This window comes from Papio anubis, chromosome 14 (assembly GCF_008728515.1).
Source record: "Papio anubis isolate 15944 chromosome 14, Panubis1.0, whole genome shotgun sequence".
NCBI lineage: Eukaryota > Metazoa > Chordata > Mammalia > Primates > Cercopithecidae > Papio > Papio anubis.
The window spans coordinates 65,036,162-65,064,082 of NC_044989.1; the positions used below are offsets into that span (position 1 = coordinate 65,036,162).

General features: G+C 43.4%; 1 protein-coding gene across 6 annotated transcripts in view; it reads right to left on the reverse strand.

Moving 5' to 3' along the window:
- Window positions 1–545: 545 nt before the first annotated feature.
- SERTAD2 (SERTA domain containing 2) overlaps window positions 546–27,921 on the reverse strand; it is a 122,652-nt gene continuing 95,276 nt past the window's right edge. For 5 of the 6 annotated variants that reach the window (XM_009184316.2, XM_009184312.4, XM_009184314.3 and 2 more), the window contains one exon: window positions 546–5,859. In XM_009184316.2, coding sequence (XP_009182580.1) covers window positions 4,911–5,855 — 945 coding nt within the window. In that variant the 5' untranslated portion in view covers window positions 5,856–5,859 and the 3' untranslated portion in view covers window positions 546–4,910. Of the gene's footprint in view, window positions 5,860–22,443; window positions 22,752–27,921 lie in introns of those variants that run through there. The other variant, XM_009184315.4, reaches the window with a different exon arrangement.

Sequence of the window (27,921 nt, forward strand, 5' to 3'; positions counted from 1 at the left end):
GGGAATGACATGGCTGGGACTGTGGAACAGGCCGCAAGGGTGGGCAACTGTGTGGAGCGGAGTGCTGAAGACAACGAGCCCACAGAAGAATCAACCCCCGGGGAAATGAGAGCCCTTTAGGTGCCCCAAGCATGAGGGAGCAAATCTTGGTAGATACTGAAGTCTGAAGCTCAGGAGAGAGGCAGGGGCTGGAGACCAGTTTTGTGAATCCTGAGTGGACCAGATCGCCTTGGGAAAGCCAGCGGCAGCAGGAGTGGAGGCTCAGTGAAGAGTTAGGCATGGGCCAAACCCTGGAAAAAACAATGTTTTAAAGAGAGCTGGGGCACAGATGTGAGAAAGAGGTCCAGAAGGGTCCAAGAAGCAGGAGGAAAACCAGGAGAGAAGGGTGGTTCCTGAGACCAGGAGGGTTCAGGAAGACCAGCAGCACCCACTCCTTCAGGGCCCCCCCCGCTGCTCTTTCTTGCTGGACTTCGCTTAATGTGAGCACATTGTCACAAATAAGCTGGTTGAGTTCCCATCAAAAGAAAACTGCAAGCATGCCTCTCTCATCTTTTAACTGTTTATTGTATAATATAAAACTACAAAAGTAAGACTGCTCATTTCCATGTACATTTAATCTGTCCAATTGTTTAGATTACAGCCCAAACCTACGTGTGAATACAGCCATCTGGGTTCCGATGTAATGTCTGTAATATTGCATAGAAAAGGCACAGCTCTCAGGTCTGTGGGGGAAAGGTTATACCTCCTTTTTGACAAAAGCCCTCCTCAAAACCATGCACCAAACATGTCACTATGTACATCTTTTTTCAAAATCTCGGTCATGCGCACATATGGCCTGCATTTCTCTTCCAAACTTGTTATCCCCAAAAGAAGTCCAACTTTTTATTGGCTTCGTCTGCAATAGCATTTGATCCTGGCTAATTTTCAAGAACCATTCAGACTCATTCTTAGAAACACTGAAAACAATTGTACATAAGCAGGACGCACACAACTCCATGCCTCCAGGTGCGGGGCAGCTACAGGAAGGTAACCATTTACAGCCAGAAAAGGTTAAATATGCTCTTTTCATTGTTTTTAGAAAACGTATAAAGGTCCAATTTGTAACAGCAAGGTTTTCAAATTAAGACAATTCCTATAGAGTAGACTAGCAATCGCTGCACAAAGTAGAGTCTCTTATTACTTTTTTTACATCTGTCATTTAAGAAGGCTGCCCTGCGGTATTCATAATTCATTGTTTACCACAAAGGTGGTTAATAAATTTAAGCTTTAAAAACGATCTGTAAGTTGATACTTTGGCTCTTTGGAGCTTATTTCATTAAGGAATTTTCCTTGATTGACCTCAGGGCAGTTGGGGCACTCCAAGGGGCTATGGCGATAAAAAGCTCAATTGGTAAAGACACTCGAGAGGTGCAGAGGAGGCTCTGGCCACTGCTCACCCTTTGGTATGAACGAGGGTGCCCATGTGGTTGCCCCTTCTGTCATCCAGAGAAAGTGCTACTAAAAAAACTTTAAAAAATATCAACCCTTTGATGCTTTTCTTAAAAATTTGGAGGTATTAAAACATTCCTCATCCATACCTTTTGCATATTTCAAATAGACCCATATTAGAGAAGAGTAAAAATGAATGCAGACTGTGCATACAATGAGAAGACCTGGGGGCCTGGCTTGGACCCCCTTTTAATACAGATTTACATTCCTACAAGAGAATACATTCCTACCATACATTCTGCACATGTTACGATCCAGATGTTAGCGCTCCACAGTAAAATAAATATATTTACACAGAAAAAAGGAATAAATAACTTATGGGAAAAAAAAAAACTCACTTCAAATTCAAAGCTCTTGCAATTCTGCTCTCATCTTGTCACTTCATTGCACATCACTGTCAATAACTGTCCTCTCCCAGCCCCAGCTCAGCTTTCTCGTGAAGGCACCTCAAGCTGCCTGCCTGGCCCTGGATGCCGTGTGGTATCTTTCATAAAGGGGAAGGCACTGCTGGAAGCACATCCCACACTCAAACTGGGACTTGGAGATCCCACTCCAGCTCCTACTGTTCCCTGTTGGGACATCACTTTGTAAGAATAGGATGCAAAGGCAATTAGAACCCTAGATCATTTTGATCTTTCTGAAAATGGGCTGCTAATTTTCCATGTCTTTCTTGTTACACTTTGAGTATCAAGGATTTATGGCAAGGGTGTCCGAGTTAAAAAGCATTTGCCTGCTGTTATTGGGGTTTTTGTTTTGATTTTGAAGCCCAGCCTTACAAATACATGAGAGTCAGAGAACCAAGTTTGGGCAACACTTCTCCGTGCTTATTTGAACTGTTGCCCAACATATGGGATTTGTTTAAACACATGATTTGCTAATCCAACAAAAGTACAGTTGTTGTAAGTTACTGTAAATCAGTTTTTAACAATAGCAAACCAACTGCTGTACCCTGTTGTTGTTCAGAATCATCAATACTATTGTATATGTAAATGTAGGTAGATGTGTGCAGCATGTGGCAGGTTTGCCGGGTCTTCCAGTTATAGAAAGCATGGAATCTGGGCACACTTGTACTCTGCAAGAAAGGTAAGCTCTTAAAATTAACAGGCACACTGACACTGGAAGCATCTACTACAACCCTCACCTCAGTTGCATGGTCCCTGGTCCTATTAAAGGAAATGACATACCTGTAGTAGTACGAGGTGTCTGCGTGGAGGTTGCTTGTAGGAGAACAAGTGCAATTTGATCAGTTTCTCACTGCTCTACTGAGTTGATAACTAGCCTTTAAAACACATTCAAGTGGGGGAAGAAATTAGAATGTAGAAAGACTTTATCATATCACACTCAAATCTTTTGCTTAGATGAGCAGTTCCTTCATCACAAACATCTTTGCTTTGCCATGTGCATTACAAAAATAAAACTATCTATGGCTTGCTTAAAGTGCCATTTTATAAAGTTGTCTTTTTTAATTAGCCAGAAAGACCCAATTTGATCCATGGCAAGAAGTGAGCAGAATAGGTGACTGAATAGTGACAAATGACCAACAACAAAGACGACGACAACAACAACAAAACAAAATCCCATAATTTAAACATTTTTAAATAAATATAAAAGTTATTCCTAAAGAAGCCATCTGCATAACAATATAGGTTGTAACCTGCACTCAACAGCTAAAGTACCATTGGAAGAAAAGAAAAAACTGAAACAAGAAGGCCATAAACAGTTTCGGCAACAAGCATGATACATTGCAAACTTTTTCAAATTAAATGTACACCACTAGGAATAAAAAGCTACTTCTCAAGTGTGTCCTGGGAGATAAGGTGGGCAGGGGGTGGGGGTGGGGTAGAGATTGGGGGCAGGAGGGAAAACATGCATAGAAAGTCCTGTCTGAGTTTTGGGGTAAAACAGCCTTGACAAGTGTAAAGTAGCTGATTTAGGAAAGCAACCAGATGGGAAGCTGTGACGTAATGTGATGAAATCCAGGTTCAAGAGTCACACATGTTGTAAGAGTGCATCCCGGGCCGGCCGAGGTGAGCCAAGCTCACTGTGGTGATCGTGAAGATGCCACTTTCAGCTCTTAGCAACAGAAGGAAAACTCTAGGGAAAGGAAGCTGCAGAAGACAATTTAGCAACATGATGGATGCCTTCTGAGGAGACTTTCTTCTTTAAGGGCCCTAAGCATTGCAACAGGGCCGAGTTCCATGAAGAAGTTGGTTGCTTTTCATAAAATTTTGTTCAGATGTAAAATTTCAGGTCATCATAAAAATTATGCCAAAAAGGAAAGATCTAGGTTTTCATTAAAAAACAAAATAAAAACAATTAAAAGCACAAACTTGGCATAAATACACTCTTAAGAAAGATGGTAGCTTTACCCTCAAAAGAGGGAGCAAAAGAGAACCATCACTTAAACCCCCAGCTCCACAGCCATCTCCCGCCAACTGCTTAATGCAAGTTTGCTGAGCACATGTGGCTCTGGCTTTGGAAGTCACAGTACTGGCAGGTGTTGGTGCCAGGGGGTCAGTGTTTGTGAAATTTGGGTGTGATATCACCTGGCCCTTTCTTAAAGCGCTGTGTGTGTGCGTTTATGTGTGTGTGCATGTGTGTGCCTGTGTTTGCATTTGGGGACATCAACTGCAGATTGATTTGATCCAATTTTCTCTTGCACCATACACATATAAAACATTACAACTCTATAAAAGTACAAGTGCAACTTGTACATCTGAAGTTTGCAGGAACTATGTGAGCAAATCCTATCAAAATAGCTATCTCATATGTATAAACAGCATTTGTTTTTAGAAAAACAATATCATAAACTGCAGAATCTGTACAAAAATATAAAATAAATTTGGGCAGCAGTTTTCTAAACAGCCATGTAAATGCAACACTTACGAGGAGTAGTTAATGCCTCTAAAAAGGCCGAATTGCCAAGTCAACCTATACAGGGCGAAAATGCCAGAAAAGGTACTGAGATTATCTAAATAAGATATATATATATGTGTGTGTGTGTGTGTGTGTGTGTGTGTATATATATATATAGTTTTCTTCTTTACCTCTTGCAATAAAACTTATAGAAAAAATAGACAAATATGCACATGCAATTTACAGCTTTCCCAACTTAATCCTTGTGCTTCACTTGAACTGTTTATTTTTGTCATTCAACATTGCAACATTGTCTTCGAATGGATTCTTTCCTAAACCAGGGTAGTAGGTCTCTGAGGAACCACTCAAAAAAGTGTATTACAAGTGGTCATACTTGGATGAAGGCACTCCAACTCTGCTCAAAGCAAAAACTAGTGTGATCCTGTTGTAAAATTTTCTTTTTCTCTGAAAAAGGCAAGCAAGGGTGCATGCACAGTGTGGAGAATTGTCAGGGTTATGGGAACGCTCTGGGGTCTGGGTGGGCACAGTCGCTGGGTCCCTGGGTCTTAGGACCCGACAAGCACCTCCATGATGTGGTCCAGCTCTGTGAGGTCCATTTTGAAAGGCTGACTTGGGGCGACAGGCTGACTGCTGTAAGGAGCCAGAGTTTTGAGGAGGTCGTCGGCAGACACAGGGGCCATTTTTGAGGCTGTCCCTGATGAGGAAGTGCAGGGGTCAAAATCATACATGGACGTATCAATGTCAGCAAACAGGATGTCATCTAGGGTCAAGTCTGTGAGGAAACCCGTGGACGTCGTTATTTCAAAATTCCCAGGCAGAGAGTCCATCAGTTTTGAGTCATCTGCGCGGCTCTCTTGAGGACCGTCGAGTTTCTGGGCACCAGCCTCGCTGGAGGTCCCTTTCACGCTGTCCGTCGCAGCCGCGGCCGCCTCTGTGGAGGTAGATGTGGGACAGAGCTCCTCGATCTCGTCCAAGGCGGAGGAGAAACTGTCCTTTTCTGGCGAGAGGGTTGGAGGTGACAGTTTGGTGGGAGCCGTGGGCTGCATGGCCTGGGAGGTGCAAAACGTGTCATCGTCGTCCTCGAGCAGCGAGGCTGGGGTGAGGCAGGCCTCCAGGGGCGTAGTGCTTCCGAGGTCGCAGGGGTGGGAGGATGGGGGCGCCAGGTGGCTGAAGGCCGGCGGGCCCTCTCGGTAGCTGTCACTGGGCTCAGTGGTGGGCTGGGAGGAGGGGGTGAACATGGGCCTCAGGCTGCCTTCCTGTTTGAGTTCCTCCTGGATCCGCCTCAACATGTTGTTAATTAAAACGGTCTTTTGCAAGCTGGGCTCTGTCAGGGGCCTGTGGTTATAGAGTTTCATAAGGGAAATGTTGAAGATAGTCTGACGCTGTAAGGTGTAAGACACCTTGGATGGACCGTCACAGGGAGACACGATTTTGCCTTCCAGCCCATCTTCATGCTCATCAAACTTCCGTTTTCCTCCTTTACCCAACATAAATCTGCAGAGGGGAGAGGGAGGAAATGGCATTAATCACATGAAAGCTGATTTCTACCATAAAAAAAGAGACTGATTTAGAGGGCAGGACTTGGACCTCAGTTTCCTACCCAGGGTTATTTACAAGTACACGTGGATTAATTAGGGGTGGGAGGAAGGAAGACCTTTTACAATAAGAGAGAGTTAGAAAATCCACGTTTGTATGCCTGTGGAGCAATTTTTATCACTAGGTAGTCTGGTGAGTGTATTTCTTGAGAAATGTGTACGACACAGACAAGTTAAGAGTTACCATGGAAACCATGATTTTGACTTTCTCAGCTCATGTGCTTGTGTTCGCATGCCTAAGATTATCGTGCAGGTTCAATTTCCCTCCCCCAAGTAGATTTATTTTTAAAGCCCAAGAAAACACTTACAATGCTATGACCTAAACAGACATAGGTGTCACAGATTACAGCTTGAGCACTTCTTAAAGGATTAAAAGAACCAAGTTAAAGAAAGGGAACATGTATAATTTGGGTAGAACTGTGTATGCTTTCAAAATGCTTTTCCTTCCTCATTAAGCATAGAGCCTTTCTGCCTGGTTGGTGACATGCGGTAAAGCACTGCGCGTGTGTTAAATGACCACAGTGACTGAGCCACCACCACTTTCCATTGTAGAATCAAGTGGAGGAATGTGTAGCCTAAGTTTTTCTTTGGCTCAATTTCATCCACGCATAGTTATGCCTGAAGACAACTGGATTAATTTTAAAGTAATTAGTTCTGATTATAAGCATTGCTGTTTGGGTACTTGAGACATTTCCTAACAAAATACCTCCTGTGATTCCAGAGATACATGCGTATTTTGAAGAAACCATGACCTCGTATCTCAGACCCTGAGAATCCGGTAATGGGTGGAATTTTAAAACTGCAGCGAGGAACTCCTGCCCCACCTCGCCTGCTGCTCACAGGCCAGACTGTCCTCTCTTGCTCTGGCCTTCGTGAATACGTTTTGTCATCTGGCTGTCACCTTCTAGGGAGTGGTCCTTCCAACTCTCCAAGATCACCACCTCCTTTCAGAACGTCTACTGTCTAAACAGAACAATCTCAAGTCCATTAGCCTTTGGCTCAAAGACCTCACTTTCTAACCATTTAACAAGAAATCTGCCTTTTGGTGTTCAGGCGAGGATCATGGTTCAAATGAAGCCGGGCCCATGCTTGCTCCCTCACCATCCCCGTCTCCCGCTACAGCATTCTCAGGGACTCCTGCTAATCCTGTCCTCAGTGTGACTCACTCTCATGTCTTCATATACAGGCAACTGCTTTGTAGTTATCCAATTTCTCTTCTAAATGCCACTTACCTTTTAATGAACTGCTTCAGCTGATTGATCACACCTCATTCAATCCTCTATTAACTTCTCCACATCTACACTGTCGTAGGCACTTGGCCAGGCCCAGTGGGGAGCCCCACGTGAATACCCTGGCCTTCAAGAGGCTAAACATCCCCTCCTGCACCTGATCGCCATTTTGAATTTCAAGTCTCGTCCTAAAGAAATAAGGCTAAATGGAATATAAACTTCACAGAACTTCTTTCTCATACTTTGTCAGAAAGCAGGCCATGCTGCCCTCAAGGCCAGTATACAGGTGGACATGGAGTCTGCCACTTGAGACCATCTCACCTGTCTCAGTCTCCAGAAGAGACAGATGAACAAGCTGTGACCTATCAACATCAGAACTGGCTTGAGATTTGTTAATGCTTACGAAGAATGTGGAGTTACTTGCATGAAACATTTCCCCTCATTTTGTTAACATTTAAAAAATGGCTGTCAATCCCAATGACCAGTCCAGTAATTAACTGTTCTCCAGGGCAAGAAAGGTTATGATAGTAACAGCTGGTTTCTCTAATACTCCATGTGATAGACATATTTCCTACTGTTTAGTGCTAAAAGTCTCATTTGTGTATTTACTTTGCACAGAACATTTCCTATCTAAAGTATCTGTTTAAACTTGAAGGTGAATCAGAGTGGAGGTGGTTTCATCTCACATTGCAAAACATTTTCTAGTTCATGCATCAGAGGTGCTACTGGACAACTGGGTTTTGAAACATGTAACTGTATTCACGAGTATACTATTGGTATTTGCTTATAATTTAAGCATTTAAATACTAATAGAAAAAATTCACTTTTGCTAAAGAGCTTACTCAGTGCATTTAATTCTCATATAAAGTTCTAAGATCTATGTTATGTTATAATGTGATCATGGCAACACACTTAAATGTATGAGTACACAGATACATACACACTCTAAAACAGTGTTTCTTGAAGTGTGGCCATAGATGGTGCCTATCTGTGAACTGTTACTGGTCCATGATGAGATATGGAGAGACATTTTATTATTTAGAAACTTCTACAGCAAATGTACACAGTAACTGTATGTCTGTACATGGAATTTTTTTTAATGGGGCTTCTATTTTCCATAACTTTGTATTTTTATTTCATTTTATGGTAATTATTTTGATTGCATCTTACTAAAGTCTATGAAAGATAGAGGAGATAAAGTGGAGTGTCAAAGCCCCAGGGTGACCGAGGAAGCCAGTGGGTCACAGGCCCCCCTTTCGTGAACTCCAGGCCCAGCCTGGAACTATTGTTATTTTCTTAAGAGTGCCTGAGGATAAAGAGAGGCTTCTTAGGAGCTAGGAGCTAGGGGGCCAGGGAACCAAGAGAGCCCCTCGTCACAGAAAGCTTGAGAAGCACTGTCCGTAAGCATAAAACAAAATACAACCGAAAACAAACTAGCTTATCGCCACTGTGATAAGCTAGTGATTTTTATCGGTTTTCTGGAGGAGAGGTAACATTTAGGGAAGATGGTGTAGACTCTTCTTATAGTCATCAATGCAGAATTGTCTTTTTAAGACTTGTTACTAGAACAAACAACAGGACTTTTTAAATAATGCATTTTTCTAGAAATAATCACTGAATCTACAGAATTCACATATTTAAAAAGTATACAGGTCATGCAAAATACTATAGGCATTTAGTAGAATTCCCATAGCTGAAAGAGATCTTTGGAGGTATTTTCAGAAGGATTTCAATGTGAGAAGCACCTAATTTCCAATTAGAATGATCCAGCTGGCCAGAGCTGTGTGCTAATCCTAATGATTTAGAGAAAGCCTCATAAGACATCTGTAATGCTGCCTGGAAGGGGAGGGCAGAGGGCTCGGTAAGCAAAATCTGTGAGCAGGAACAGACACACACACCAAATCTTGGATGCGCTTCAGAGGTATGAATAAGGACCCCTGATGGAGTGTACCTCAAGGCAGGTTTGCCACCATTTCTCTATTTTGTATTATATTATAAGGCAAAACTGACTCCACACACCCAGTAAGACTGTAAAATGCATATCATCTTGATTTTTAATCCTATCTAAGCTGTTACAGAAAGGAATACAATGCAACATAATAAAAAGTGAAGTCATTTTCCTTAAGTTTGCCTGACACACTGCAGTAACATTACAATGAGCATATTCAGAAGAGGCCTCCAACTCCTAGATGGGGAGGGCAGTGGGAACTCTCACTCTCAGGGTTTTGTGTAACAACCACCTCCTTACGCAGGGCCCAATTTAAAGGAGAAAAGACACAACATGCCCTCAAGAACTAGAGGGCAAGAAGCCAGGCGCATCAGCCCCTCCGGGCCTCTCTGGGCCTGGCTCAGGCTGGCCAAGGTCAGGGTCGGCCCAGCTCCTAGCTCCTCAGAAGCCTCTCTTTCCTCAGGCAGTCTAAGAAAATAACAATAGTCCTTTAACCGCCCTTTGGAGAGGCAAGGGACCTTTAAAAAAGGCCTCACTGGGCTGCAACTTGAAGATGAAGCAGTAGCAGGAGCTGGCTAAGGATGTCTAGGTAACTCTAGTGCGGGGTGCTGTGGTTCCTGTGGAGGATGGGCCTGGAGTTCACGAAAGGGGGGCCTGTGACCCACTGGCTTCCTAGGTCACCCCAGGGCTTTGACACTCCACTTCATCTCCTCCCTTGGCTGGTGAAGACCAAAGCCTAAAAAACCCATGCCTTCTACCCAATTTTTCCAGACAAAGACTCAAAGTGACCCTGAGCTCCAGGGTGGGGCTGGAGACTCCCACGTGGAGGAATCATGTGGGTGCTCCTCCTTCTTCTGCCCACCCTAAGGGGCCTAAAACTAACCACAGCCACTTTTCTACTGAATAGTCATCGGCTCTTAACATGAGGTTTGAGATCAAACGACTTCCCTCCCCAGTAAACTTTTCAGAAACAAATTCCTAGCATTCTAGTTTTCTAAACATTAATTTTAGCAACTATTAACTGCAGCAAACCAAGTTTCAAACATAAAGAACAAAACTCACAGGTAGCGACATAAATGAAAACTTTTGGAGTTTTCCAGGAAATTTCATACTAAACACAACTCTGTACACCAAAACTAGTTTTCAACTGTGCAACTTTTCATTAGGAAGGACCCCGCCCTCAAAAGCTACAATCTGGGCAGATGCTCAAAAGTAACAAATGTCACTCACTAGAAGTGTCCTCAGAAGTCAAAGGACCAGAGGACCAGGAGCCTGAATGACTTGACTTTTGGGGGTTTTGCAATTCCAGAATCTGAGCGACTCCCACCGTAAGGAGTCTGAGAGATTCCTGTGGGCTGGGGGCAGCCGGGAGACCAGTGGAAATAGATTCGTAGCCTATTTGAAATTTATATTTAAGGTGGGACTGTCTCTTCATATCTGTTTCCTGTCTCAAGATAGTGAGCCCCCCAGGGCACAGACGGTGTGTGTGTTTTGTTCACTTCTGCATCCTCAGCAGACGGCAGTCTCCAACACAAGATGCTCCTTAGATAGTCACTGAATACACGAACGGTAAGTGGAAATAATGAGGAAAGACACCAAGGGGCAGGCAGGGCAGCACTGTAAAAACAGAGACAGGTGTGTGTGTGTGTGTGTGTGTGTGTGTGTGTGTGTCCTTGAGTGAGAACTGTGTCTGGGAGGGAGGAACAGGAGGGTTGCACAGACCTCCCAGTTGAACGGTTTTACAGGGCGGGATCAGGGTGGCGCAATGCACCAGCAGCTGAGATACAGAGTAGGTAGGAGAGCTCCAGATACAGAGTAGGTAGGAGAGCTCCAGCTGAGAAGCTCTTCTGTGAGCCACTCTCCCATCCTTCACTTCTCAACCACGGGAAAGCCTTAGGCTCACCTGGAGGCCTGATAAGCACAGGCGGTTGGGCCCCACCTCCCATATTTCTCCTTCAGCACGTCTGGGGAGGGGCCCTCGAATCGGCATTTCCAACAAGCTTTCAGGTGATGCTGGTCTGGGAACCTCACTTTGAGAACTACCGTTTCTTCTTTCCCTCATCAGGCCATTTCAAGTTTAGGCCAGAGGATATCTTTATTCAGTTAATCTTGATTCCCAAGGCCTTCCTTATTTGTGTCTAATTTAGCAGGGCAAAAAGGAATGAACAGCATTTTTGTGATAGTAACTGACAACTGACATTAGAAAACAAAAGCCTGCATGCAGAGTTAAGATGTCTTAAACTCAATTTTAATGACAAAACTCAGGTTCTCAAACTCATGTGTCAGATCCTACTGGCCCAGTGGAGCCCAGATTCTCCTTGCTGGGGTCTTAAAGTGATGGCGGTGGGATCTTATCCAAAGCTCAAAAAGGAACTGAAATAGTACTTACGCTTAAAACAGTAAGTAACAACTCCCACTACTACATTTTGCAAAAAAAAAAAAAAAAAAAAATGCAAACAATTTTTTAAAAGATAAATCAGAAAAAGTTATCTTTAGCTCAATGTTTTCCAACTATTTAAAAGCTACACCTCTTTAAAATCTTTTTTTAAAAAAATTACTGTCCTTTAATGTTATTTGAACCGTCAAAATAAATGTTAGGAATTTTTAAAGTAAGAGTATTAAATCGACTTTTCCAAACTACCGCTTCTGTCATCCTACCACCACCAACAAAAACCACTGCTTTCACCTGCAGGCTCACCCCAGCCTCTTCAGACATCACAGCATCCTGGTAGCTCCCTCGACAGACCCTGGGGGCAGTGCGGGGGCTGTAGGAGGCCTGCACAGGGAGCCCTCCTCAGCCCATGAAGACTGGCTTGCTGGGTTTCTCTGTGCCAGTCAAAAAAAGATGCAAAAGTCTTCATAGATGTAAAACTCTGCATTATGTTTTAACTTGATTCATCCCAAATGACTGTCATTAACCCCGGGCAGAAGGAAAACTCTTAACAGACTTTTCTACTCAGTGTCTGGAGAAAGCGAATTCATGCCACAAAAGGACTTTAAAAGGGGGTCAAAGTTGACAGCTTAGTTCTAAATTCTTAAGAGAGGAAATAATTGGGGAAGGTGTGACTGATCTTGTGACCAAAAAGGAATCAAAGCTTGAGTGGAGACACCTGGTCCTGCACTCCTGGGGCTTGTGCAGCTCGGCACCACCTTGACCCGGTGCGGGGATAGACGGGGAACCCAGGAAAGCATCGCCTTAGAAGCCCAACTGGTTTGTACCTTGTGCACCTTTTCAAGAGCTTTTTCCAATTTCCTTTTGGGAAACAGCAACAACTAGACATTCTGTATGCTCTCTTCTCAAGAGTGCAGCAGGCTTCACAATTAAGTGGTATGTTGTTTTAAAAGTCAGGTAACAAGGCAACACTGAACTCCCGTGTCTGCCGTGGTGTACCGGCGGCCAGTGGGGCGAGCTGGCCATGCTCTGCCGCTCACCTGGGTGGAGAGTGCAGCTGGGGCCTGCCTCGTGATGAGTCACTGGCCTGCACACGCGGGATCCTGCACGGCTCCACATGCACGCTATACTTCAACAGGAATGTTTTCAAAACGCTAGCTAACAGCTCTCAGGAAAAAGGCTCCTAATTCAAAGAGGAGCTTTAAGGAGTCGTATCCCTAACCTCATCAGATACACTGTCCCATATGGCTGCTGGTGTGACCACTGGTTGCTGATGAGTCCAGAGGTGCCAATGCTAACGCTAAAACAAGAAAGATGAGGCCTTTACCCCAATGCCAACGCTCAAAGTAGTGATCTGCCCTCATGCACCCACTTCTTTGTCAGAAAAAAGCTGAGAGAAAACGTGTGGCAATTGTCTTACGAGAAGGCTGGCAGCGGTCCTTCTCTTCCCCTGACATCCTGTGCCACCAAAGCCCACAGCCCTAAGTGGAAACACATTCATTCTCCTGGTGTCTTTTGGCGGTGGTGGTAGAAGAAAGGGGTGCCCCTGGTAAAATTAGCTGGGCATGTGGCAGACTTCTGAGCCGAAAAGAGGCTCGAAGTAGGGCCAGGATTGTTTTGAGACAACTTCTGAAACACAATGCTGTTTCTCTTCTCCTCACTCCACAGGCTGGCCTTCCAATGCATTTAGGACCCTGCTTTTGAGGCATCCAAGTGGGAGAGCCTCTGTTCATGACAAAAGGGAACCTCCCACTAGCCTGAGGGCGGGACGCTGAGGACCCCAGTGCTCTGCCTCCAGGCTGCTGTCGTAGTGTGACACAGCAACTTCTGAGCCGGAAGGAGAAGCCCGATCCTAATTGGGGGAAGCTATTTGCTTAGACAACTTTCTACACTTAAAATATTACACCTTAAACAACACACTGGACTAAGAAATCTGATCATGTCCAGGCTTTTAACACCCTCCTCCCCCAAGGAACAAGAAAACACACCAGCGAAAACAAAGAGGCTGCCCTGAAAAGGTTGCAGTGGTGGATGATGCTGGCAGAATCAGAAAGGAAGCTAAGAGAAACAGGCACGTCCTCAGCCGGGCCTCGTGTGTCCTGACACTGCAGCAGGCACGGGATGTGGGCTGTCCCCTCCAGCACGGTGCGGGGAGGTGCTGGGGTATCCAAAGAGCAAAAGTAGACCTCGGACCCCAAAACAACTGCGTCTGGCCCAGGGGAGTGGGCAGAAACAGGGGCAAACATTCCAACAGGGAGAGACCGTCTCTGGCTTATTTACAGACACAAGGATGCCCAAAGACAAGAGGGAGTATTAGTAACAGAACCCATGAAGTTCTATGGATCGGGATGCTTTAAAACAAAAACAAAAACAAAAACAAAACAACCAAAGCTCATCCAGAATTTGAGGCCCCTGCAGTAACATCCATGCTAATTGGTAAGGAAGACAAAGCCTCCCCTAACAAATCGGCAATGTAATTATAAAGCCAGTCACTAGATCAAGCCAGTCACCAGTGCTCCAGCGATATTCTGAACCTGTAACCCGATACCACTGTTTGCTGCCGGCGCCTCCTCCGGGCTCTCCCGCTGCGCACCGGCCGCGCGGGGGCCCGCAGGGCAACGCAACTTAGGCTGTTTGTGCAAGATCAGACCCTGCATTTGACGAAGACCTGCAGGAGCAATCCTGGCTTTCTTGACAGTGGAGAAGAGGGCAGGGGGCGGGGAAGCCTGAGGATACACTGAAATTCGACCAGGAAGTCAAACCCTAAGTAAATTTAAGAAACAACTTTTACTGTTTGGGGTTGTTTTCTGACGTTCAAATTTTTTAAATTCTAGTTTTTCCTCTCAGATTTTCACATGCTTCTATTAAATTGAAGACAATTTCCAATACTGGAGGTTTCTCAAATATAATCTTTTCTCCTAGTAAAATAATTTTTAAAAATGTTGACAACTGCATTTAGTAAGCAAAATATAGTCAAATTCTGGGAGAGAATGTTTCAAATAAATATTTCTTTAAATTACGGCCTTGTTAGTACACATCTGGAAAGAAAATGGGCTTTTTAGAATATAAATGTCAATGGTATAAAATGTTTCTAATATCCTGTCTCAGTGGTTCCTCTGCCAGCTGAGAATTTTAAGTTTTAATCCCAACTCTTATGAAGCTATGGACACCAATCACCTTCTTCCAAGGACAATGAGAATGCTGTCAATTGTTTTATTTTACCTAAGGATTCTGGCTAAAAGTATGGTACACTCGATTTAAAAAAAAAAATTAGAAAGAAAAAAGCTTTATTTGTTTTCTCAGTTTTAAGGAATTTTTTTTTAAATTTATAAAGAAAAAGGATTATTTGGGAATGGCACACTTAATTCAAGTAAAAGACTGAGTAGAATTATACAGTTTTTAACCTGAAGTTAACAAAAACATAATATGCTCTGATGCCTGGAATTTGCTTTAAAATACTCCAAAACAAACAAACAAACAAAAAACCCAAAACCTGGCCATGTAGATGAAACGAGATTTGACAAAATGTTGATACCTGCTGAGGCTGGCTGATAAGTACAAGGCAGTGCATTGTACTCTCGCTTTTACTTTTGAGTGTGTTTGGAATTTTCCATAATAAAAAGTTACAAACCACAACACGCCAATACATATTTTTAAAATTAAAACATATAAAATAAGCACAATAAATTACTCACACCCCCAATGAAAACTATTATATTAATTTGATAGGTTTTTTTTTTCACACAGAAGAAAGCTATTACTGCTCATGTAAACAAGCACGCCCAATTCAAGTTGGAACTCTTTAAACTCTGCAAGACAGCACATCACATCCAGCCACGAGGGGGCGCAGCCGAGCAGCAAGGAGCGCAGAAGTCTGATTCTTCACTGCAATTTCTACCTACAGCTCTCAAAGTATATACATTTTCAAGATTGTTTTCAAATTCAGGTATCCACAGAACAATGCTAAGCAAGCTGGGAGCTTTTCCAAGGCCAAAATAAATTAAATTATGGTATGGTTCAAACTCTGGAAGTACTGTGTATAAGAAAGTTTGTTTCCCTGTATGCAAAAGTTAACACTGATGTTTCAAAAACCATGGTTAGAATCCCTGGAGGATTCCTGAAATGAGAACAAACACACAACAACAAACACACACCCAAGTCAGGAGATGTGAATGTGGAGAAACCAACAGTTCAGAATTTCCAGTGGGGCTTCCAACATGGACTCCCAATAAAACAATGAGTCTCAATAAATTAGGCTAAGACTTTTACCAGTATAGATGCCTTTACTAAGCCTACTTGCTACTTCTTAATAACTATAAATTATCTCCATACTGAACAGATACCGCTTCAGGCAGTTATTTGGGAAAACCCTTCAGAAAAGACATTGGGGAGGGGCCATTTAATTATAAAATGTAACACAGTTAACCTTAGGGAGATAATGAAGCAAGATCATTATGTGTAACTACTTGCTGGAATTCTTTCTATTTAAATTACAAGTTCAGGTTATATGATGTTGTACGTTCAATAATAATGCTCATAATAGATGAAATGTTATAATGAGTCTCCCCATTTGAAAATTGGAAAGTATAAACATATCTATATATTATAATCATTTGAATTGTGATGCTACTTCATAATAATTTGGTGTCAGAATATGATATTTTTAGCATTTTGAATCTAAGGCCTCATTAACATTAGGGTAAGGAATTCTCAGATTTGACAATTTTTCCCATAAGATTACGTGCTTTACTAGTAAAGGCTAGCCACCATTGCCCAACCCCCATTCTCCAGCATAATGAAAATATTTTTTTCTCCTGTATTTATAATTGCTTGGATGGGATTCTGTTTCAATCCTCCTGTAGCATCTTTTCCCTAAAGATACACTGTTTTTCTCCCTCACGCTAGAGACCCTTAATAAACAATGTCAAGGGGGTGGGGGGCTTAGAGTAGGAAGGAAAGGCTTTGCCAAAAGCATGTGACAGTTTTTGTGTTAAAAAAAAAAAAAAAAAAAAAACCTCAAGACTCAAGATGCATGTAAGTCTTACTAAAACAGGGAAATAGAAGATTTTAGAACAATTCTGTGAGAGATAAAATTACATCTTAGTTAAAACCGAAGGTGGCCTTCTAGGTTTTATTAGTTAGACAACTATTTGCCACTGAATAAAACTAAGGAATAAAAATAAAGTATGCTACTTCAAGAAATGCTTCAATAGAAACGTTTCTTAAAAGTTAAAAATTAAAAACTAGTCATGCCTTCAAATTTGGATGCTTCATTACTACAAAAGAATCACTTAAAATATTGCTTACAAATACAGAACATATTTCATCTTATAACTTATCCGTGCAGTCCAAAGAGGAAAACCAGAGAAATGTTGTTTCTTTTACTTACTGTGTAAAACTGAACATTGTATTGTATGGCCTAAACCTGGATTCCTTAGAGAACAATATCACATTTCTACATGATATGAGTACAACAATTTGAGGTGCAGAATAATAGAAATATACTTGAGACATGCAAATGGCAGGAAATAACTATTCTACGTAAATACCGGTCCCATGTAAGTAATCTACATGTTTCGAATGTTTAGTTGCCTCTAAGAATTAGGTAGGCTAATAAGGTTTTACAAAGACAATTTAAACTTTGTATCATATACTTGAATAATTCACACACAGAAAATAATTTTACAAAGAAAAAGGCAACGAGGATACAAACTAAACTTGAGGGGAGTAAATGATACTTTGTAAATATGGCAGCCATTAAAAAATAACTACTTTGGGACTATTCTGAGATAAAACGTGTATCTTCCCAAGGACTTCTGTGCATTGATAATGAATGGCTCACTGAACTTTAAGCTAAGTCACTTAAATACAATAAAAATAATCAGAGTACCACACTAAATGTAATAACTATTTATTTTCTAAGGAAAATGCTTCATAATTCTTCAGTTACCTTCAATGGTCTTCATGGAAAGCCTTCCTCAACCTCCCCAGCCTGCCACCCCCTCACACTCGATTCATCCTACCTGTCTTCTGGAGCTTTAGAAGAAGGCAGGAACCACCTGAAGAATCGAATTTTTAATTTGTAAACCAACTACTTGTCAGACAGCTAAGAACCACTGCCAGTGAAACATACTTCATTTTCTATTTCTGGACATGGTAAAACTACTAAAACAAAATTAGTTTGCCTTAAAAAGTTCAGAAAAGACCACCAAGTTCCTGAGAAGCAGAGAGACAGAGCAAAAATTATTCCACTCTGGATCATAGCACCCAAATTCCTCAGGCAGATTGGTTTTCTCTGATAGCATGGAAGACACAGAAGAGGTACAGATGGACAGGGAGATGTCCCCTCAAAGTAGGAAAGAAATCTGAAAAGCAAATCTGTATCACCTATTATAAAATGGGATAACCACACAGGAAGATCAGTTTAAAGCAGTTGCCAGCTCGGTATCTCATTAGCGTGACTAGGATTTTATGCAAACCTGTTCTGGTGCAGAGATGACCTTGGGACTTTCAGATTCTCTGAGTTTAACTTGGGCAACACTTCTAAACACAAGGGTGGGGTACACTAGCAGGCCTGCTCCAAACCCCAGGAGCTGCAGTGCATGGCGTGGAATGATAAGCAGCCGGCTGGAGCAGAGGCAAGCAAAGCGCTAAAGGCTGATGTGGAGCAAGGGACTTTTGATCATTCAGTGGTTTTGACCATGGTCTATTCAAGTGTACATTTTACTTTTCTTCAATAGGTTCACTCAGCCCACTGTTAAACATCAGTGTGTGCATACGGATATACAGAATATATAGACATAGATCATGCCTTTAAGAGCCAGAATCCCTTCCCCTTTACTATTCTATTGGGGAAGTCCTTAGAAAATGCTTAGCTTCTTTTCAGTTAACTGCCTAGGAAGGTTTTTAAAGGATAAAAGCTTAGAATTAGTAATTCTGCAAAGACACAGGTTTTTGTAAAATGACAAAAAAGACAGTAAGGCAGACATGAATGAGTTTTAAGAACTGAAGTTTGCTGCTACCTGGAGTTACTAGAAAAACAAAGCTGCCTTTGGGCACCTCAAACTAGTCAGACCTGCTGTAGCAGTTGCACAGTCGGCTCCAGATCTATCCTCTGCTCTTCCCCTCCAGCCCCCACCCGACGCCTCCACATAGCTCAGTCCACTCTCCACTCAGGGTGGAGGTGGGCCGGGCACATGCACCCCTTGATCTGCTGTCCCTGTGGGGAGGCAGGGGCCAGCTCTGGCCAGACAGTGTGCAAGTGTAAGAAGAGGCCGGCCAGGAGCACAGATGCCAACTCCATTCTGAGCTGAAAACTGCAATGGATGCAGAATACAGCTTAGGTGATCTTGGGTTTCCAAAATAGATCAATCAAATTGTGGGGTTTACTTCAGAGAATCCTAGCATTAAGTTCAGATGAGGGACAGAGGATTCTGAGAAAAGACAAATGGGTCTTTCCAGCTTTGGGATACCTCAGACCACAGAGAGGGCAGAATTTTCCAAAGAGTTTGTGCTGTCTATATGTGGTGCTTGTTGAAACTGGCAGTATCTGTATCTGTTCTGTCCTAATAGAAATCATATATTATAAAATATATTGTGATGATTTTACTTTGAAATTTTCATTTGTATTTCAAAGAAAATTTTTAGACAGCCAATTCTGTTTTGTTTGTCTCGTGATCTCCGAGAAAAAAAAAAAAACAAAAAAACAAGGAGTCTATTTATTACTCAGAATAGGAATGTCGTCTTATTGGGCTGACATATGCCATTCACAGATTCATACAAAGAATGAACTGCCACACAGGGCTAATGGAGAAAGACACTGCTCCACACAATGAGTGACGGACGCTCCAGGGGACAGTTCTGTTCATAAGGGTTTCCCAGCATCTGCACACAGGGCAGAAGTTTGCCTTTAATACCAACTGCACCGGCCATTTGAGACAATCATTTTTTCTAGATTAGTAGCCATTTCCTTCAAACATACTAAAATTAAATGAAATAGGCACACATTTCTTAAACAGGAGTCCTGGCTTGTGGATTTCTATCAATTGCTTAATGAATAATTATTAACAATAGGTACAAAATATATGAGTTGTGCATATAAACTGGCCATGGCACTTTTAGATTTTCATGTTTTGCTAGTCAGTATTAACAGAAAGACCTATGAGAGCTGGTGTCACCCTTATTGTAAGGCCATTTTCACATCAACTGGAGCTTGCCTTCTGGTGCCTTCAGTACACACCTGATCTTTGGACTCAGTAATCAGAGACAGCGCCTGCGCTTGCTCTCTCTCTCAGGCACCAAGAAACTACCGCAACTAGAGCTATCTCCTATAGGACATGCCATGACACTGAATACAAAATTTCTGTTGCCAAAAAGCTTTAAAAATTCTATGAGTGAATTGAAGTTCATGGTCCCAAATACTCTTATCTATACATAGCTTTTTCCATAGGTAATATTGACAAAGTGGTCTTGATTCTGTTGATATATGTGAAATATAAAATAAAGCTTCATACTTTTTTTCTGTGCTCTTTAACAAGAAACCACAGCAAAAGAAACCTCTCAAAGTTTCTGTTCCAGCTTTCACCTTTCTTAGTTACTAAAATGTAAAATATTTTGTAGTATAAGTGGACACTGATAACTTGCAGCATGCTACTTTTATTGATAGAAATTTTTATGTATTTGCATTCGAACATCTTCAAACTGCCTTCATACGTTTTGTAATGTTTTTTGTGTGTGATGCATGTGTGTGCCTTTCTAAAGTAGTGTTGTAACTTACTCTGCCATTGAAACCCTGTTTAAAATAGATGCCATAGGCTATCAGTCGCCACACAAATTTGAATGAGTTTTAAAATATCAAAATATGTGCTATTTTACTATGCTCATTATCAGTAATAATTCAGTGTGTAGCAATTGGGCAAAATTCATATTTTAGCTTCTCAATTAAATACAAAAACTTTAAAGAGGGACAATTCAGCAAATAGAAGTGTAAAGATTTTCTAAATCTGAATTAATATCCTTCTCTTAATTCTTCAAGGGAAACAAGCTTGAGCAGCTGTTAACCTAAGACGTTGTGACATTCGCCTGACAATAAAACCGTTCCCTAGGACACCTCCTGTCATACATACACTTGGTTGGCATTACAAAATGTGAGTCCTCTCCCCTACCTGTCTTAATGAGGTAAGGAAAAGAGCCAGGTGTTAAGGAAAAAGGGGGTTGGGGGATGTCAACTCCAAAATAAAATTTCTCATCTGAGAACAACATGGTTATGTACATTTTAATTAAGGGGTGAAAGAAGTTAAAAAAAATTGTTAAAGGATTCCAAACTTAAAGAACGACATAAAAATTTTATATTAACATATAATACACCTCTAAGGAAGTCGATGGAAAACTTTTAAGTATTTGTCTCTTTTAAATAAAAAGAAAAAAAAAAAGAACCCTGAAAAAATAAACAGAAAAGCAGAGATCCACAAACAAACTATTCTTGTTCACTCCAGAAGTTGGGATCTTAGGATGGATATTTTCATCTTCACAGCACACCCTAGCACACTCATATCAGAATAGACTTCTATAAAAAGGGGGAGGGATGGGAGCTGCCAGGGTGAGACATGCCTTCTGCTGAGCTGAGCAACTACCCCCAACCCCCATCGGCCAAGCAGCCCAGACGCTCTCAGGTGGACGGTCCTTCAGGGGCGGAGCGAAGCCAAAAGCCCACATCACTCTTGTCAGGGACTAGTCTCTAATTACAAAAAGCTACTGCGAACACTTAGGGCCTCAGGAATCCTACTGGTGACTACAAATTCTAGGCTCTTTACACACATTATGGATATTTCTTAACATATATTGGGAAATCAAAACGCGTATTTCATGAACAAAGCTTGAAAACATGTACTCTCTCCCCTAAGACCAACTGGGGCTGCCCAATTCGATTCAAATAAAAACTGCTGTGGTCTGAGGCTGGCTGTCTCACTCTGCTGACGGTCCTCCCCATTCAGTGTCTGTGAAAATTAACTTTCTACCTCCTGAAACGACTCAGCTTGCAAGCAAAAAGTTATTCCAATGCAAACTATACCTGATCTTTTCGTGAAACTTAGAAACTAAACCTAAAACTCGACTCCCATTCTCAATCCATTACTACCACTTCTGCTAAAGGTAAGATAACTTACAGCCAAGAAACAAAACAAAACAAAACACGATTTTCTCTCCATGCAGTGGCCCTGTGACGACACCCCCTGTCTTACTGGTACAAAGTCTAGAGCTTGGGACAGCTGGCTCCCCTCAGCCCCCTCCCTTTCAGTCATAGGCGGTTACCACCAAGATGACTTGTAGATTTCTAACTTAAAAACCAACGAGACGTTCAGTTTAATATACATATAGATCCCAAATCAATTCATTTGGGCATGGGCGAAAAGAGGGTGGAAAGGGACGTTTTTAACATAAACAAAAACACCGGGAAATTCACAAAAACGCACTACAGCAAGTTGGATGCAAACCCGGCCACGGAACTCAAAAGTGAAGCAGCCTTCGCGCCAGCAATCCGAGCCTTAAAAAGTCTCGCACGTTCACAACAACACAACCGCCACAACGCGCACACACATCCCAGCTGTAGAGGCGACAGCTCCAGGCGCCCCCACCCGCCGCTCGGCTCTCAGAGCTCCCGACCCCCTCCTGACCCCGGCCCTGCCCCCAGCGGCTCAGCCCGCAGGCGCCGGGGGTCCGAGAGCGCGGGGCCGGGGCCGCGGGAGGGAGCGCTCCTCCCGTACCTGTTCCGTCCCCGGCTCCCTCCCGCTGCGGCGCCCGGCCCCTCCTCCGCCCTCAGGGCTCTCCCGGCCCTGGCCGAGTCCCAACACCGCCCCCCATCCACCCGGAGCCCCAGCGCCCACGGATCCTCTCCAGCCCGGCTCCGGGAGAACTTACCACATGCAGCTCCACCTGGGAACTAACGCATCAGGAGGGGTTTCCGCCCACTCCTCAGCTACTCCAGCTCCATGCGGAGTGCCCCGCTCCAGGGGCCCGAGGGTGGCGCCGGGGAGCGGGCAGCAGGCGAGGCCGAAGCTAAGACTCCGCCGTCCTCTGCCTGCGCTCCCCGAGCATTATACAATGGTGGAGGCGGCGGCGGCAGGCAGCAGAGGAGGAAGCGAGAGGCGGGCGGAGGGGGCGCCCTGACCGAGCGAGCGGCAGCTCGTGCTCCAGCACTCGCCGTGCAGGAGTGACGTGCGGCCCGCGAGCCTCCCGCGAGCTCCGGGCCCCGGCGCCGCAGGCCCCGCCCCTCGCCGCCCGGCCCCGCCCCCGCCGGCCCCGCCCCGGCCCGCCTCTCCCCCGCGGTCCCGGGAGGCGCGATAAAGGCCGAGCCCGGCCTCGGCCGCCGGAGGAGCAGGAAGGGGCGACGGAGCGCAGGGGGCGGCGGGTGGCAGCGCCGCCCCCAGCTCCCTCCCGGGCCGGCGCGCCCCTATTTTCTCGTAAGGACGGGCTGAAAGAGGAGGAGAGAGAGAAGGAGACACTCCGGCCTGAGGACCACCACTGCCACTAGTAACGCCCCCCATACTCTAGAAGCGCTCAGGCGAATGACGAAGCGGCTGGTGACAAAGGCGGCGGCGAGTGCAGCGCGTGCACAGCCCGCGGAGTCGCGCGACCGCAAATATGACAAGCATTTGAGCTATTTGGCAACGTGGGGCCGGTCAGCGGGGCGGGCAGGGTCCCCGCGGGGGGCGAGGGGCAGAGAACTGGCCCGGGCGCCCGTCTCGCTGCCTGCGGGGTTCCTGGGCGGGGGTCCGCTGCGGGACACTCCGAGGCCCGCACGGGTCCGAACGGCAGGATGGGGGCTCCAGCCGTGAGTCGGGGACAGAAAAAGTCCCTTGCCCTCGTGGCCTCAGCCCGACGCGCGAAGTGGGTCACCAAGTCCACGGTACTTGGGGAGCCGGACCGAAAGAGTTGCATCCTTCGGGGTCGGCCGGGCCGCGGTGCAGACCCGGCAGGAGGGAAGCCAGGCTAGGAGACGCAGCCAGGTCGGAGGCGCCCACAAGTTTCACGTTGGTGGCCTTTCCCTCCCGTGGAGTAAGCTTATGCTTGGAACTACTTAAATTTACCAGCGAAATTTATACTAGTTGGAAGAGAACGTGTGTATGCTCAAATGGTGAGAATTTAAGAGCACTAGGGAAAGAGGCCAGAGAGATGGTTCGACTGGAAAATTAATGATTATTTTAAAAATTACACGTGCATTCAGTGTAAAGATGTAAAAAGCAATGCAGGCAGGCACCTTAAAATTTTGGCTGGCACCCCAATCAATATCATTTCAGATCACTTTGGAGTTTAATGGTTCACTATGCTAGTTGTATTTAAGGATAATAAAGCTTTAAGACCTAACATAAAGGTGATTGTAAGTCGTTAACATCAAGAGAAATTTAGACCTGTTTAAACTGTTCTGTAATGATTTGTTATCAATCAAATTGATGATCTCATCGAAATTAAACGTGCTAAAATGTTGATAGAGGAGACAACGCTTCTTGTTTTATCCTTGAGGAGGATGGAAAAGGTTTTTACTGGACCCTTAGTATGATTAAAGTCTTACACAGTATAACCTAAGCCAAAAGCTAAGTGTTTGTGGATATCTTTGCAAAGTCTCATTATAATGGCGTTCAAAATGAGATAATATGGAAGCTGTGCTCACCGGCCCTCTGCAGGTCTTGCTCAGTTTGCGCCTGAGTGGCATAACATTCAAACATTTTGCTGTGAAGCCAAGATATTTTTCATTTCCAGAGTTCTGCAGTTTAGAGACGACATTAACTACTAACAGTTTCCTAACCACCCACTCACTTATACTTTCAGTGCTCACTTTAAGGAAAAGCCATTGAAATAGAAGCTGCAATAATCTCTTCCTGTGATATCTTTGTAGAGGAGGCCAGAGGCATTAGCTCTGTTGAATTTAAAGTGAATTTAAACTGCTATTCATGGATTAAAGTAAGCAGGAAGTTACACTTGCAGAACTTTTGTGACACTTGGATATTTTCTAGCAAATAGGTTACACCAAGTGCAGTGTTTCTGAATAACGTAACAAGATTTAAGTCAAAGTGACAATTTTGTGTCACCAGGGTAGGCACGATTCTGCTGAAGTCTATAAGGTCTGTATTTTGTACCTGCTCAAAGGTTTGCACTCTTAGGAGACCAGCAACCTGCGTTTTTTGGAGTGAAATGGTTTCCATCCGTTTATACCTCTGAAGGCTGTAACATCTTATCAATGCACACATTACAAACAGCTCCCACTTCCCCCACTTTTAGAATCTGGCATCTTTGACCAAGAAGTTTAAGTGAGCTGGCAGCTTCAACAGCTGCCAACGTGGTTAACACCTGCTGGTTAACCCTCTCCTTCCCCTTATGCAATCCCCTACCCCAAGGCTGAGTGACACACAGGCCAGAACAGCAGTCTCTACCCAGCCCTAGAAATTCAAGTCTATGGGGATAAGGAAAGGCACTTCCTGCACTTTTGAAGTCAGTTCCCTTCAGTGAATAAGAAGTGTTTAGTGAATATGTAAATTTTGTTCTCACTCTTTGGGAGATTTAAAAGCCCATTTAAGGGCTAGGTGCAGTGGCTCACACCTGTAATCCCAGCAATTTGGGAGGCCTAGACAGAAGGATCACTTGAGGCCAGGAGTTTGAGACCAGACCCCCGTCACCACAAAAAATGAAAAAAGTAGCCCTGCATGGTGATGTATGCCTATAGTCCTAGCTACTAAGGAGGCGGAGGTGGGAGGATTGTTTGAGCCCAGGAGTTCAAGGGTGCAGTGAGCAATGACCACACCACTGCATTCCAATGTAGGTGAGACCTTATCTCAAAACAAAATCCCATTTAAAATAATCCTACTCTGACGGCCTCATCCAGAATTTAGAAGTTCTCCCTCTCACTTTCATATAACATAACTTTAGAACAGTTATAAGAAATTAGGCTAGTCATCCACATTTAACTACCAGGAACATATCTGTTTAGGGAGAAAAGAAACATTCTTTTTATAAGTATAGAACTGTGATGGTAAATTTTAAAAATGCTCATGAGTTTAATTTCAGAGAAGTACTTCTCGGCATCATTTTGTAGTTCTGGGTACTAGTTTACACTTCACTGCTTCTCTTTTGAAAGTTTCTGTGCCCTCACATCTTATAGACTGGTACACTAGTGCACTAACTGAAGGCCACTTTTAGCACTTAATTAGCACACACCAAAAACACAAGGGGCAAGCTGGATATATAAACTGAGAAATAAAGACTTTAAAACAGGTTTTGAACTGAATTTCATTTTTCTTTTGGTTTTATTAAATTTTTATCTTTCAGGTTCCACCTGAAATACCAGTAATGATCATCCATCTATATACCTTGCAAATAATTGTTCTTGGTTTTATGGCAAAAAAGATAAATGTTTCAGTTATTAAATAAATTATATAAAGTCAGCTAGGCTAAATAAGCTTTTCATGGAAAATACAGAGATCCTAACTGTGGACTTACCATTCGGATAACTGAAAATTGGAATAAATCTTCAAAATAAAGTTCTGGAAGTCACACAACCTAAATGATTATTAAGGAGTCAATAGAGGATACAATGATTTGGAAAAGTAAATACTCTCACAAAGATGGCACAGGCAGATTCAGTCCTTTTCAGCCACTAACAATTTAAAACAATTCTATCAAAGCAGCAAGTAAACTCCTCTACTTCTGCAAATTTTCTCCATCTCTTCTTCCACCTGCTTTTGTCATGGTTTTTTTTCTGCTCCTCCCTGAAGTCACAATTCATAAAAGCAGAACTACAGCTCCAGTGAAGGCCCCTTTGCAAAGCTTTCCATGTTGTTACGTTGAACTGCTTTGCAACGACTGCTTTGTACCTTCTCAGGGAGGTTTCACTTGTCTGTTAAAGATACACTTTTTTTTCTCTTTTAAAAATCTGAATATGTAAATCTAAACCTGAAACACAATCTTCGTGGCAATATTTAAAGAAAATGCTTTTAAAACCATTTCCTTTTTTTCTAGCTTTCGGGATCAGTCCCTTCTCACTATTACTGGAGAAGATGGCTTCTGTTAGGCATTAGCTTCCTTCCTATTCCATTTTCCACTGAATCTTCAAAAGCCTTGTGCAGTCTATCAAAATGCAAATAACTTTCTTGGTGACTCTGACAACTCCAGGGTTCCTTCCTGCAGGGACACTACTCCACTAAGACTGGTGGTCTCTTCTCAGAAACTTTTCCCATCCCCAGCTCCCTACACAACACACATCACCTCTACACATGGACTCTGTATTTCTTCCTGTCTATAAGCCATCCACAATTCTTGAGGAGTTCTCACTCTTCTCAAGGCACTGAGCACTTCTAGCTTCCACAGAAAATTTCAATGAATGTTAGAAATTACACAGACCTTTCTTGCCCCCAGGAACCAGCTTGGTGAGATGAAAGTCCTGGACTAGGAGTTTGAAGATCTTGTACACATTAATTACTTAACCATGATAAATCTATGACTTTTTAGTTTCTTAATCAACTGGGTCACAGATTTAGGATAAGCACCAGTTCTGGTCAAAAGAGCACAGGGTTGTTAAGTCAGGTGATTTCAGGGCTAGCTCCTCAGCCACAGCGAGCAGGGAGGCCGAATCAGACCCTCTGTACTGGGCCTGCTTCCACACCTGGCAAAAAAAAGGAACTTGAACTCAAAGATTTCAAGAGCCCCTCCCTAGAGCTAAGTAAGAGTCTATGAAACAGTGATTACACTGACTATCCTCATGGAGGAGTTTTAAGGCTAAAATGAGATAAAATGCTTTGGAAGCTGCTCAGCTTGTCTGGAAGAATATAAAACCAAGTTCATGTTCACATATTTCTAAATGAAAGGACTAGAAATGCAAATAATGATGATGTACTCTCTTCAATAAGATATGTTCTTTGAATTATTTTTTTAAGTCCAGAAGATGGACTTGAGCAGTTCTATCCATATTCTTCTAGATTTGTTACCCCTTAGGGTTCAAGTCACCCAGCTGTGAGACTGGAAATACCCCTACCCCCTAAGTTTGTGTAGCAGCAGGGCAATTTACAAGGCGATTTTCTTTCTTTTTTTGAGATGGAGTCTTGCTCTTGTTGTCCAGGCTAGAGTGCAATGGCACAATCTCGGCTCACTGCAACTCCACCTCCCGGGTTCAAGAGATTCTCCTACCTCAGCCTCCCAAGTAGCTGGGATTACAGGCATGCACCACCACACCTGGTTAATTTTGTATTTTTAGTGGAGACAGGATTTCTCCATGTTGGTCAGGCTGGTCTCGAACTCCCAACCTCAGTTGATCTGCCTGTGTCTGCCTCCCAAAGTGCTGGGATTACAGGCGTGACCCACCGCGCCCGGCCACAAGGTGCTTTCATATGGATCCACTTGTTTGCTCTT